The 14,254-nt window shown below is 41.0% G+C and overlaps 2 protein-coding genes across 2 annotated transcripts in view; both read right to left on the bottom strand.

Annotated features, from left to right (window-relative positions):
• LOC6646114 overlaps positions 1–14,254 on the bottom strand; it is a 172,660-nt gene that overhangs the window by 89,374 nt on the left and 69,032 nt on the right. The window lies entirely within an intron of this gene.
• On the bottom strand, positions 8,732–12,776 carry LOC26529785 (axoneme-associated protein mst101(2)-like). The gene is made up of 2 exons (XM_023177960.2): positions 8,924–12,776; positions 8,732–8,860 (listed from the first exon to the last, which is right to left on the bottom strand). The coding sequence occupies exons 1-2, from the start codon at positions 12,603–12,605 to the stop codon at positions 8,850–8,852; spliced, it is 3,693 nt and encodes a 1,230-aa protein (XP_023033728.2). The 5' UTR covers positions 12,606–12,776; the 3' UTR covers positions 8,732–8,849.

The raw sequence follows: 14,254 nt of genomic DNA, 5'->3' as shown, positions 1-14,254 counted from the left end.
AAGTTGGACATGTGTGAGGTAATCAGAAGCTGCCAGGTCTTAGACAGACAGAACCAAGAAGCGTAAACTAAAAGAAGAGAGTTGAAAACAGAAAATAGAAAGAGACTTTCATAAATGTTGAAGCATACTTTGCGGCGGTTGGCAGCCACAAATTGTCTGAAAATACTTAAAAAGTCTTTAGCATTGGAGTTTCAGCTTGGACATCATCATTATAACTTGAAAGAGAAAGAAAAATTTCCCCATTGATTGGGTTTGCCTTTCTCTGATGCAGTTGTGTGGGAATGGTTCAAAAGCATCGACATTAATTGCGCCTGAAAGCGCAGCTGCCATAAATTTGCTTAATCAAACTATTTAGGCTGCTGATGGCGGATGTCACGATGCGGAAGTCAAGCAGGGACTCGGTATGGTAACGAGATGCCGATGACTGTGATGACTATAACGACGATAACGACATGTGTTGCATGCTTTTAGGCGCCATACGAGACGACAACGACGACTATGACACACATAATCCTAATTAATTGCCGGCTTCGACATGAGTTCGCAACCAAACCAGAATCAGAATCACAACCATAGATCCCGAGGAGCTCCCCTCTCTCTCTCTCTCTCTTTCTCTCTTTCTCTCTATTTTCAGTTCTGCCTGTGTGTATTTTGTAATGCGGCGAATGCATTCTCATGAAGGCCTTTAGCCTTTAGACAGGTGCATGTGAGCACTTCGTGCGCGCCATTTACTCCAAGAGAAAGCGTGTGTGTGGGAGTGAAATGGTAGGTAGACCCACTACTAACTCCTGCTACCCCTGACATTTCATGCCACTGCGCCATTATTTCCTTTTGATTTGCTTTGGCTGCAAAAGTCGTGGCATGTTGAATGGCATCCTGGTTGGATATCAGGAGAAAGCAGCCTGGAGGACGCATTTCATGCACTTGGCTGAGCTTTGAAGTTGCTTAACGCGTTTGATGTTTGATGCTGCTTCTTCTACTACTGCCACGATATTTGCCTTCTGTCCATAAAGTTTAATGCATGGCATGCGCGAGTGTGACAGCTGGATGGTAGGGTCCTTGGCAAGAGCTCATGAGCCTAAGAGGTGACAATGCAGCACTGGTGCGTTAAATCTTTAAGCCAGTGAAGTGTGACATGTTTTTTGCATGAGGAAATTACTTTAAATGTTTTGAATAAGGCAAAGTGAAACTACAAAGTGAAACTGCAAGACAAAACTTCCATTAGAAACATTCCTTTGTTTTTTTTTCTGTTCCATTCCAAACTTTAAGACCAAATACCAAAGTCAAAGCACACACACACACACACACACATACGCACACAAAAGAAAAACGGCAAAAAGTTTGTTCATTTTGGGAAGAAAAAATAAAAAGGCCACAGACCACAATAATCGAAGTTGAAGTCGAACATCAATAAAGGCCAAAGAAAACCGTAGAAGAAAATGAGAGGAGCATCGAGTTGGGGACTTGAGAGCCCAGATCAGTCTCGCAGCCAAGAGTCCTCCGGCAATTGGCTCATTTGCCAGCAACAAGGAAAAAGGCTTAAGAAAGAAGGAAACATTAAAAAAAGGGCACACAGCCTGTGTGCTCCGGCCCCCAAAAAAGTATGCAACACAATTTTAATTAGTTTTGAAAAGTATTTTAATTTTTGCAATTTGTGTGTGTTGGTGGAGAGAAATCGTTGCCTTTGGGTCTGTCTTCCTTCGGCCACTACCACTCTTCTACTATGCCTGCTGAGATTCTTCCTTTTCGTTTCACTTCCTATTTCTCATTCTTAAATGATTGTGGTGGTGCCCAGAGTGACGGCACTTTAATGATTATGAAACCATTATTAGTTGTAATGAGACTCAGCACGATTTAAAGTTTGCCATTGAAGCGTACAAAATGCCAGGCAGAGAATGAAAAAGAAAACACAAAAAAATGTTGCGTAAAAGAAGGGCAAAAAAAAAAACACAAACACTGGAAAAAGTTGAAAAACTTTTCAGAAATTTTTCGCAATTATTTTTCTCGTTTTTTAATGTAATAGTGCGGCGGGGTAGAAGGGTAAAGTGAGGGTTGTACGACTTTTTTTTTATGATTTTTGTTCTATGCTTTTTGAAACAAAAAAGTTTGTTTAAACTATGTGGCCGGGTTGAACGAATGGCTGGCTGGCTGGCTGGCTGGGATGGCTTGTTGGTTGGCTGACTGGCCAGTTTAGCGGTTGCGTTGAGCATGCTCAAAAGTATGCTTTGATTTTTGCCTCTGACGTTTGACGTTTGGCCATTGCGTGGAATTCTTGTCTAACCATCCACCACCCACTGTTCGAATTGTTTGTGCTTTCAGTTTATATGTATATATATTTATATCTTTTTTTGGATATTCTATTTTTGTGCCGAAAAACTTTTCAAATTAAAGGCACGGGTTTTTCTGGGTTCAGTAAAAAGTTTTTGTTTGGTCAGTGAATTCATTTTTTTTTTTTTTTGTTCTTAACTTACGATTTCAATTAAAGCAAAAGCCACTTACCTAAAAAAAGAAAGAGAGAGAATGATTAGAGAATTTTGCGTCAATTTTATGAAAGTCTATTAAAATACCTTTAACATTATTGTGGCTAATCAATTTTGGTCAATATTATTAACGTTCGCTTCTCCCCAATTTGCAGCTTGAATTCCCTTTGGAAATACGAAACTTATGAGTTTCTTGTTGTCAGCATCCTTGGCAGGACTTAATTACATACTCTCACACACACACACACACACATACACAGAAAACACACGTACAGACAACTCATTTGTCGCACATAGAAAGAAAACAACAAAGCCATCAGTTGGGGACGCTTCCCCACAACCCATCAACACTACCTTCTCAGCCTGCTGTCTTCATTGTGTTGTTGTTGTATGTATGTCTTTTTCTTTTTTGGAAAACGAGACAACACATGACAGAAAACAGAGCACCAGCTGGGGAGTGGGAAATCAGTCAACTGTGCAACTAACACAGACTTTTGTTTATATGTCATAAGAATTACTCATACGTTAATAATTTAAACGGATGGCTGTTGATGATGGCCAGGCCAAGTCAGACGACCAGCCAGTCAGTGCAGGGCCAAAGCCAAGCGAAGCCAAGAGGCATCTGTAAATTTGCTTTTGCCCAATATATAAAGCCAGAGGCTGTCTCTTTTGGAATCAATACGAAATGAAAATCAAATACACATTTCAGCACACTACAGCCGCCTCCTCTTCTTTACTCCAAAAGCAAACCTTAGGGCACCTCGATTTTGTTTACTCACTCAGTTTTGCACGATAACTTTCATTATCATGGCATAAAATTCATAACCCAAAGCAAAGACAGACAGGGATAAACACGCACACACAAACACACACCCACACATAAGGTGTGTGTGTGTGGTAAATTCATCAATTTCATCAATAAAACAATGCGGCAATCAATATTTTCTTCCGATATATATACACACATATTTGCCTAGTTATTTGTTTATTGGCTTTAGAGACAAGATTTCACAGTCCATTGCCAAGTATGAAAAGTAATCAAATGACTGAACGATGAAATGAATCAAGTCTCACCATACTACAGAAGATAAATAAAAGACCAAAGTTTAGTTATTCGACATATTCACCCATTTTTTTAATTTTGTTAATTTCTAAATAATTTGTTTTCTAAGAATCTCATAAATTAGGTAAACCTCAACGCCAGATAGATGTAATTCCCCTGCTTGCTGGTCGTCGTCATCGTTGTCGTCTTCGTCTTCGTTGGATTTTGGCCTCTCAATCGTTATCATACCGATAACCCATTGTAAGACAACGCCACATCAGTGGCGAGCCTGCTTCGGATTCGCCAATGAGGCAACGCTCCCCCGAACAATGGATCGAAGGCACTGCATTTGATGGATCGATGGCATTCGATTTCACTCCCACGCCCACAATAAGGTGCGACATTTGACGTAGCCAATAATACATCAGAATATCATCGGCTAAGCATCGTCGTCCTGTTAAATTGGGCAATAAATGGCGTAACGTCAATGTATTACAACAAATGGAGGGTGGTAACATTCGAAACGGATTGACCAAGAATGGTAGGATCCTAGATGGATGAACCACACCATGACGGCGAACGACCATCGAGCCAGTGGAATTATTATTGACATCATCCACAAACAGTCCAGGTTTGTAGATAGACGATTGTGGTACATCAAAGTCATCATCCAGGTAGTGTGGTGCATTTAGCATGCCTCCCATATTTGAGATACTTGGTGTAAGGAATAATCCTCCGTGGATATCGTTGTTACCGCTAATTGAAGTAAAATTCAATTTATCATCACCGTCACATTCCTCCTCTTCAGATTGTTTCTTCTTTTTTGCGGACATTTCACGACAACGTTTCTGTTGCTCGGCGGCTTCTTTTAGCTTTCTCTGGTCTTCCTTGATTTTGTTCTTTTTGGCCAATTTCGCCTCTTTCTGTCGTTTCGTGATGGCTTCGCATTGTTTTTTCAGCTCAGCAACTCGACATTTCTTTTTCTGTTCATTTTCCTTCTTTTTCTTATCTAGCTCCGCACATTTCTTTTTCAGTTCATCTTCTTGTGCCTTAGCCTTAGCCTCAGCCTCTTCCGCTTGCTTCTTCTTCTCAGCTTCAGCGCACTTCTTTTTCAATTCGGCTTCTTTCTTTTTCTTTTCCGCTTCGGCGCACTTTTTTAGCATTTCGGCCTCTTTCTTCTTAGCTTCTTCTGCCTTCTTGCTGGCTTCAGCACATTTCTTTTTCAGTTCCTCTTCCTTCTTTTTCTTTTCGGCCTCAGCGCATTTCTTTTTTAATTCTTCTTCCTGTTTCTTTTTCTCAGCCTCGGCACACTTTTTCTTCAACTCTTCTTCTTTCTTTTGGGCTTCTGCGAGCTTTTTGGCTTCAGCACATTTCTTTTTCATCTCCTCTTCCTTTTTTTTCTTATCGGCCTCTGCTTTCTTCTTTTTTAATTCTTCTTCCTGCTTCTTTTTCTTAGCCTCGGCACACTTTTTCATCATCTCTGCCTCCTTCTTCTTGGCTTCCTCTGCCTTTTTGCTGGCTTCGGCGCATTTCTTTTTCATTTCCTCTTCTTTCTTCTTCTTTTCGGCTTCGGCACATTTCTTTTTTAATTCCTCTTCTTTCTTCTTTTCGGCCTCGGCGCATTTCTTCTTCATTTCCTCTTCTTTCTTCTTCTTTTCGGCTTCGGCACATTTCTTTTTTAATTCCTCTTCTTTCTTCTTTTCGGCTTCGGCACATTTCTTTTTCATTTCCTGTTCCTTCTTTTTCTTCTCGGCTTCTGCACATTTCTTCAACATTTCCCCTTCATTCTTCTTCTTTTCCTCTTCTTTCTTCTTCTTTTCGGCTTCAGCACATTTCTTTTTCATCTCCTGTTCCTTCTTTTTCTTGTCGGCTTCTGCACATTTCTTCAACATTTCCCCTTCATTCTTCTTCTTTTCCTCTTCTTTCTTCTTCTTTTCGGCTTCAGCACATTTCTTTTTCATTTCCTGTTCCTTCTTTTTCTTGTCGGCTTCTGCACATTTCTTCAACATTTCCTCTTCATTCTTCTTTTCCTCTTCTTTCTTGTCGGCTTTAGCAGATTTCTTTTTTGAGTCACCATTCTTTTTCTTCGAGAGCGTTTGCTGGTAGTTCTGCTTGATCGTTTCGCATTGCTTAATAATATTGTCTATTTGCTCAACCACCGTTTGGGCTTCTTTGTCTGCTTTGCCTTCACCCTTAGTTGACTTGGTTTTTTCACCTCCAGATTTTCCAGATTTTCTGCCCTTTTCTTTCTTAGCCGGTCCTTTGGATTTTGCCTCTTCGCATTTCTTTGTCAATTCTTTATCTGCTTTCTGGCCATCATTTTCTTTCTTCCCTTTTCCCTTGGATTCTTTCTTACCCTCATTGCCGTCCTTCTTGCTTTTTTCCTTACCTTCTTTCTTGCTTTTCTTCTTGCCTTCTTTATTGCTTTTCTCCTTACCTTCTTCCTTGCCCTTATCCTCCTTAAGCTTGGCACACTCTGACTCCATCTCTAGATCTTTGCATTTATCTTTGACAGTCTTGCACTTTTTAAGCATTTCCGACTCCCCTTTCTTCTTTGCCTCTTCTGCTGCTACTATCTCTTTACACTGCGCTGCCTGTTGCTCTTTTTGGAATTTTTTCCAGAGGTCCTCGACGATTTTCGTGACTTCCTCATGTTGTTCTCCATCATCTTTCTTAGATTTATCGCATGGCTCAGGCTCTTCTTCGCATTCTTGTTCTTTGTCACCATGACCATCTTTACCGCATTGATTACCACCAGAAGATTTCACGTCTCCATCTTGCGACATTAAAACATGGCTCAGGTAATCCTCATCGTTCAGAAATTCTCTTCTACCCTGCTGCATGTCCTGAAGTCTTTTTAGCTCCAAAAGATTTATAGACTTGGCCGTTTCATGTAACTCAACATCTTCGTCCAAGTCCTCTTGATATTTTTCCAGTGGCTGCAACGTTTCAGAATTGAACATGGTTTGACATTTTCTTAAAATTTCGTTCTCGCGGCGCTCCTGTTCGCTCTGGGCGGATCCCAATCGAAACTGTCGTCCCGCTTCTTCGCAAAGATTCTGATAGAGTCTGTCCTTGCACTTCTCACGTATAGCCGATTCCAAATCCTTATGATGTCGCTCCATTTTCTCCCGTTCTTCGACTGTCATTAGTTTGGGGAATGGATGATTCATGCGGACAGCCAGCAAACGTTCGCTATCCAAACAGCTTTTCCATTGACTCTTCAATCGTCCAATAGTCTTGGCCTTATGTTGTCTCTGTTTCATAACACTTGATATGGGCGCATTCAGAATATCAGAGTATGTCATGGGATTTGACTCCAGACCCTCGTCACCGGTCATCCGTTTAGGTTTCGAACTAAATCGTTCTCTCTCTTCCCTGGGCAAATCGCCCTTCCTAGATGGCTCTACATCTCGCATTTCGTTGCGCAAGTTGTTCTTGGACTGCATCTCACGAGCATAGCGGGTGAGGTTCTCCAATTCCCTCTGCTTGCGGGGTGTAAGCCAACTGGAAGTGCATTGCCCTCTTCGTTGATTCATGGTTTTTGGTTTCGATTGTCTGCTTAGTTTCGACTCATGATGACGCATCCCTTTTTCGGCTTCATATTCAGTTAATGTCATATAGTCCTCTTCAATAGTCTCACTTGGCTTCTCTTCGGGTAGACCGACTTCAAAAGGCAATTTCTTTTCCTTTGATATTTTCTGTACCTTATTTGGATAAGGAACATCTTCAGATATTGCTAAGTCATCTGCATATTCACCTTGCAAGAGTTGGTCTTTTATTTCCTTGGACTTGGCCTTGACATTTTCCACAAAATCAGTGAGCCCACTATGAGGCTCTTCACAATCAAAGTACTCTTCGCTCTCTTTCCTGCTTGGCATCATTCCCAGTTTAGCTTTCTGCTTAACTGCATCATCCAAGTCCCTCACACGCTTCTGGGCATTTTTATCCCTCAGGAGGTCCAGCACACGATCAAACAGAGTTGTCTTGCGTTGGCGACCCCTTCGTATGCGGGGCATGCATTTTCTACACTGGAAATCATTTAGCGTATCAGGAAGGCTTGTCCTTTGGTTCTTAAATTTTTCATCGCGATACTTCTTGCTTCGCCGACTTACCACACTTATGTGTCGGAATTGATTGCGACTATTGGGATTGCGGTGCCATGAGATGCGATTAATAACAGTCTCCGAGATGGGCTCCTGTCTTGCCACACGGACCAGGCCTCGCTTGCTGAACTCGGCCTTTGAGTGAGTGGAAGGGGACAACTTCTGTTGCTTATTCAGTTCGCTATTGAGAATGTCGCAGGCCATAGGTGGTTCACATTCGGCTAGTTGTTCCTTGCAATGGACCATCCTTCTGCGTTGGGCATCATATAAGCGAGGAGTGTTCTTAAGTTCTGGACATGCACAGCGGCTTTTATATTGCACAGGAATAGGACAAGGGCAGCACCGGTGTCCACGGCTGCCTAAAAGGCGTTGCATTTGAGTGTTAATGCAAATGCGCCACATTTCCAGGAGTTAGAGGCGCTAGAGGTTTACCAAAAAAAAATTTTGAATTTCCAAAATGGAAAAAAAAAATAAAATCCAAATAAGAGAATTTTTCGAAACGTATGAATAGTCACGGAAATTTATAAAAACTGATTTCCAGATTGTACGAACAGGCTTAGGTAAACGTACAACCTGATTGAAATCTCATGGCATATCAGATAAAATAAAATTCAAATTAGTATGACAGCACACCGTTTACAATTTTATACCATACTGGGTCTCCAATAGTGTCCGATTGTTCCAAGCGTTTTTTCTCAGCTGAAGTCTATTATTCCACCGTTATGCCATATGAGACATGGGAGTGAAAGAAATCTCATTTTATATACAGACGCCGAGCTATTGGAGGCCATGATCTCCAATCCAATAATGCACTGACCGTGTAAATATGCCTAGGATATGGACAATAAACATACGGAATCGGGAAGTGTCCAGGTGGCAGCCAATAATATTTATATCATAAACCACTCACCTTACGCGCACATAGGTCATAACATCCGCAGGATTTCAGACGAAATGGAATATGGCTTCCTTAAGCCAAAGTACCGTCCTTACGGTACTAACGACTTAATTATATCAGCAGTCTTTAACGAAATATTTGCCGACACCCACCATTTAACTGTGCGCTTAGAAAAATCCAAAAGCTATTGAGATAATAGCCACTCTTCCTTTCATTTAGTTTATTGACCTTTGCAATATTGACAAAAGTATTATTGTATTATCTTTACTTGTTTTCACCACGGGATATTGAAAACCAGTTCATCGTCTTTGTAGAAGGTCTCTTTATGGCTTTGCTGTAGGAGGAAGCATTACTTTTTATCTTGTTGGACTTTTCTTTTATCAACTAAGTTTGTTACCTTTATTATCCTCCTTCTGATCTCCACATGCAGAAGGACTCTTCTTAACACCTTGGGATTTCATCTCAGAACCTTCTTTCTTTTTCTCTTCCTTGCTGTCCTTTTTATTTTTCTTGGTAAGATTCTTGCATTTCTCCTTTAGAGCAGCCTCTTCGCACTTTTTCTTTAAGGCTTTTTCAGCGTCCTTCTTTTTCTCCTTTTCGAAAAATTTTTTGCATTTCTCTATTAAGGCCATCTTTTCGCATTTTTGTTTGAGATCCTTCTCGTCATTCTCTTTCTCTCCGCTAGCAGAAGAATCCTTTTTATCACCCTTTACTTTCTTATTGTTCTTGTCTTTGCATGGATTCCTGTATTTTGAAGACACCTTTACAGAGGGGCCTTTCTTACCACTTTTGATTTTTTCGTTGGAAGAAGCGTTCTTCTTTTCGCCCTTGCCCTTTTCAACAGAGGAGTCAGACTTCTTGCCATCTCTTACTTTTGGACCGGACGAAGCTGTTTTGTCTTTTTTGGCACATGGATCTTTATTAGTTTTTTCCTTTTCATTCTTCTGCTTCTCACCTTGATCCTGCTTATCTCCGGTAACAGCCTTGGCTTTTTGGTCGGAAGACGCGTTTTTGGCTGCACTGCCAGAAGGTTGCTTCTGATCACCTTTGGCCTTTATATCAGAGGACATAACTGACTTGTCATTCTTCTGCTTCTCACCTTTGTCCTGCTTAGCCTTTTGATTATTTTTATCTCCATTAGCAGATGCATTCTTATCACCACCTTTGGATTTTTGATTCAAAGAGGTATTTTTTTCATTTTTGCTATCTTTCTTAGCAAGATTCTTACATTTCTCTTTTAGAGCGGCCTCTTCGCACTTTTTCTTCAAGGCTTCTTCATCTTTCTTCTTTTTCTCTTCTTCGATAAGTTTTTTGCACCTCTCTTTTAGGGCAGCCTCTTCGCACTTCTTTTTGAGTTCCTTTTCGTCACTCTTTTGACTTTTTCCATTATTGTCCTTTGCACAGGGATGCGTATACTTTAAATCTTCTTTAGAAGAATCCTTTGTAGCTCTTGTCTTGTCTTCAGAAAGATTCTTCTGTTCACTCTCAGACTTTTTATCAGAGGGGCCGGCCGCCTTTTTGCCACCTTTTTCGTTTGGGCCGGACGAAGCTGTTTTGTCGTTTTTGGCACATGGATCTTTCTTATTAGCTTTGTTCTTTTCCATTTCATTGGTCTGCTTCTCACTTTTGTCCTGCTTTGCATTTTGATTTTTATCTCCACTGGCAGATGCATTCTTATCACCACCTTTGGGTTTTTGATCCAAAGAAGTACTCTTTTCATTTTTGCTATCTTTCTTAGCAAGATTCTTACATTTCTCTTTTAGAGCGGCCTCTTCGCACTTTTTCTTCAAGGCTTCTTCAGCTTTCTTCTTTTTCTCTTCTTCGACAAGTTTTTTGCATCTCTCTTTTAGGGCAGCCTCTTCGCACTTTCTTTTGAGTTCCTTTTCGTCACTCTTTTGACTTTTTCCGTTATTATTCTTTCCAGAAGAATCCATTTTATCACCGTTTTTTTTCTTGGTTTTGTCTTTGCATGGATTCCTGAATTTAGAAGCAACTTTTACAGAGGGTCCTTTCTTACCTTTTTCGTTGGAAGAGGCGCTCTTGTCTGCGTTGCCAGAATGATCTTTCTGTTCACCCTTAGGCTTTTTGTCAGGGGACATATCAGATTTGTCTTTTTTGGCACATGGATCCTTCTGACTAGTTTTCTCCTTTCCTTTGTCATTTTGCTGCTTGTCGTCTTTCTCCAGCTTAGCAGGTTGATTTTTTTTATCTCCACTAGCAGATGCAATCTTATCAGCCTTGGCATTTTTGTCGGAAGAGGCGCTCTTTACTGAACTACCAGAACGTTCCTTCTGATCACCCTTAGGCTTTTTGTCAGAGGATGTAGATGAGTTGTTTTTGGCACATGGATCCTTTTGATTATTTTTGTCGTTTCCTTTATCATTCTTCTGATTCTCGGCTTTGTCCTGCTTTGCAGGTTGATCTTTATCATCCTTAACTTTGTTGTCGCAGGAGTCGTTTTTCTTGTCTTTCTCATCCTTATTTTTGTTATCTTTGCCACTTTTCTTAGCAAATTCTTTACATTTTTCTTTAAGAGCAGCTATTTCGCTTTCACTTGATGCCTTTTCTTCCCTTTCCTTTTTCTCTTCTTGTTCAAGTTTCTTGCACTTTTCTTTTAAAGCCGAGGCCTCGTCTTTCTTTTCATTATTTTTTTCCTTTTTGGATCCCTTCTTCTTACTTACACCTCCAGCTTCGCGGCACATATCCTTTTGAACCTTCCGCTTGCAACGCTCCTTGACCTTATCAGCGAGACATTTATGCAAGACGGAGAGTTTTGCCTTTTCTTCTTCGCTTAGTTTCTTCCGAATATTGCAGATATCTTTCCATTGCGAATCTATGCATTTATCCAACTTTTGGAAATATTTCGACTTCTTTTCTCCGTCTTCAGGCTGTTTGTTCTTCTTGGCCAAGTCTTGGCAGATTTTTTCAAAGGGATCGGACTTTTTCTTTAGATCTGCATCTGCATTTGTTTGACCCTCCTTCGGCTTTGATTGGTTTGTCTCGCCAGCTGATTTGCCATCCTGCTTGTTGTCTCCCTTCTTGGCACACTCTTTTGGCTTGGACGTACTCTTCTCACCTGTTGATTTAGTGTCCTGCTCTTTGGTATCTTTTTTGCCAGACTCTTTCGGCTTGGATGTATTCTTCTCGCCTGCGGAATTTGTGTCTTTCTCTTTGGACTGATTCTTCTCGCCTTCTGATTTTGCATCTATCTTGCCACACTCTTTCGGCTTGGATGTATTCTTCTCACCTGCTGATTTTGACTCCTGCACTTTGGACTGTTTTTTGTCGCCTGATGATTTGACATCCTGCTTGTTGTCTTCCTTCTTGGCACACTCTTTCGGCTTGGCTGCACCCTTCTCGCCTGCTGAATTTGGCTTGGACGTTTTCTTTTTGCCTGCCGATTTTGAGTCCTGCTCTTTGACATCCTTCTTCTTGTCAACCTCTTTCGGCTCATTCTTCTCGCCTGCTGAATTTTTACCCATGCTGGCACACTCTTTTGGCTTGGATTTAGTCTTCTTGTCTGCTGACTTTTCATCCTGCGTTTCTGAATCCTTCTTGGCACCCTGGTTGCCCTCTTTTTTAGATTTTTCGGCATCCTTCGATTCTGATGATTTCGTATCTTTTTTACAGCTTTCTATTAGTTCCTCTGCCTCTTTTTGGCTGGCAAGCATAGCACATTTTTTTTTCAAATCACGGGCTTCGCACACTTTTTTCAGCTCCTTCTCATAGCACGTCTTCTTGATGCCATCAACCATGCACTCCAATATACTTACCATGGTCTTTTTGTTCTTCTCGTCCATTCCCGCGATACTTTCACATAAACTGCTAGTTCGCTGCTCAACACACTTATCTACTTTCTTCTTCATTTTGTCCATTGCCTTCTTCTCCTTATCCTGACGTTGTTTCTTTGCGGCATCGGCCAGTTCCTTTTGAAATGTGGCGCAATCCTTTAATGGGGGATCACCGCTCTTACCATATGGACGAAACTGACAAATCGGCGACAAGCGCATAGATTTCGAAAGAATGCATCTCGTCAGAGGATTATGCAATTGGAACAAACCGGTTAATCTTAAAGACATGATTAGTTTTGCGGTAAATGTGTAATGCCAACTTTTAATTTAGAATTCCAAAAAGATACCACTTAAATTTAGATAAACATAGGGTAACAAATTTTGACTATTTTTTGTATTTTAATTTTTTAATATTTGTGTGTTAATACAAAACCAGAAGTGTTTAAGGCAGGTTTTAAGTGTGTATGAACATTGGGATCCAAATTTGCCTAAAGGAAACTTCAGAAACAATAACTTTAAGTGCTTCGATTGAAACTTTTTTCACAAACTTATTCAATGTTCCTAAAACAGGTGGTAGTTCCATAGAGAGTAATTAGAGTAGTTCAACCTTCATTGTTTTTTATTTTTTGGAGTTTCAGGATAGTACAATTGATATGTAAACCGGTTTCATTTGTTTAGGAAAAGGTTTATATTGCTACTTTACTTTCTGCTATAGTCAAATATCATTAGTACTGCCATGTTTTGTTTAAGTTTGATTAAGAGTTTTCAGCTTTATGGTTCTCACTTTAATAACAATTTACAAATCTTTGCCATTGAAACCTCAAAAAAAAAACGTTGCCCAAATAACAACAATGAAAGGAAAATGCAGCAGGGTAACACCTCCAGATTCAACCAAGCCGCAGCCACAACAGGGCACACTCATTTCACTACACTGACTCACACACTGACACCCCGAAAGCGAGCGAATCACCGCAACGTTGACTCACCGAACCTTAAAATAGGCGGCATACACACACACATACACACAACCGAGACCAGGCCAGGCCAGGTGAGTGGCAAGTGGCAAGCGGCAGACAAACAATTTTTTCGAAACATAAAATCGAGCACAACTTAATTAAATGTTAAAAGCGCGACCGCAACGTGGCTGTGGCTGCCAAAGGTGTGAATATGAAGGGGTTGCTGGATGTTTGTAACTCGGGTACTACACCTGGCTGGCTGAGAGAATCTGTTATCACACGTTGAGAGAGCAAGAGAAAGAGATGCTGACAGGCCAAGACAGATAGACAGACAAGAAGACAGAAGGCAACTTCATTTTTGGTGCTGGAAATTAGCAAAGCTGTCAACTGTCAGCGGTTTGAGTGAGGAAGGAGAAATATGTCCCACAAATTTCTTCAGGCAAGACAATGTGTCGTCTCACCTGCGCCTCAACACCTTAAGAATATAGGGTATACATATACATATACCCTCTGTACCCCCAACCAAGGAAACCTCTTTACACACACTCTCAAACTGCGTCATGATGAGGAAGTTGCCATACGAACTTTGCCAGGCGCTGTCAATGCGCTTGAATGCCTGGTGAGTGACTGAAGCAAGCAAGTGGGTGAGTGCCAGTGTGGGTGAAAGTGGGTAAAAGCGAATGAGTTGCAGAGTGTGAGTGTAAATTATGGCATGTCTACTTCCGCCTAACCGCCCTTTTGCACCTCCTCCATCTCGCTCCATTTTGCGTTGTTTGTAATTTGTTAATTTCCCGCATTTAGAAATTAATTTTCACTTCATGCGCCGCCAAGCAGACAACACAGCAGACAAGGCAGACAAGTTGCTTTTGCTGTTGCTGTTGCCGTAGCCGTTGCCAATGCCTACCTGCCGCCCATAAGTATGCTTTAACATTTTCACACACTCCTAACAAACTTGCACGGCAATTACCAGCACATCATACA

This window comes from Drosophila willistoni, assembly GCF_018902025.1.
Source record: "Drosophila willistoni isolate 14030-0811.24 chromosome 2L unlocalized genomic scaffold, UCI_dwil_1.1 Seg72.1, whole genome shotgun sequence".
NCBI classification, from domain to species: Eukaryota; Metazoa; Arthropoda; class Insecta; order Diptera; family Drosophilidae; genus Drosophila; species Drosophila willistoni.
The sequence above is the reverse complement of the archived record's forward strand: the minus strand, read 5'-3'. Positions and strand labels throughout refer to the sequence as shown.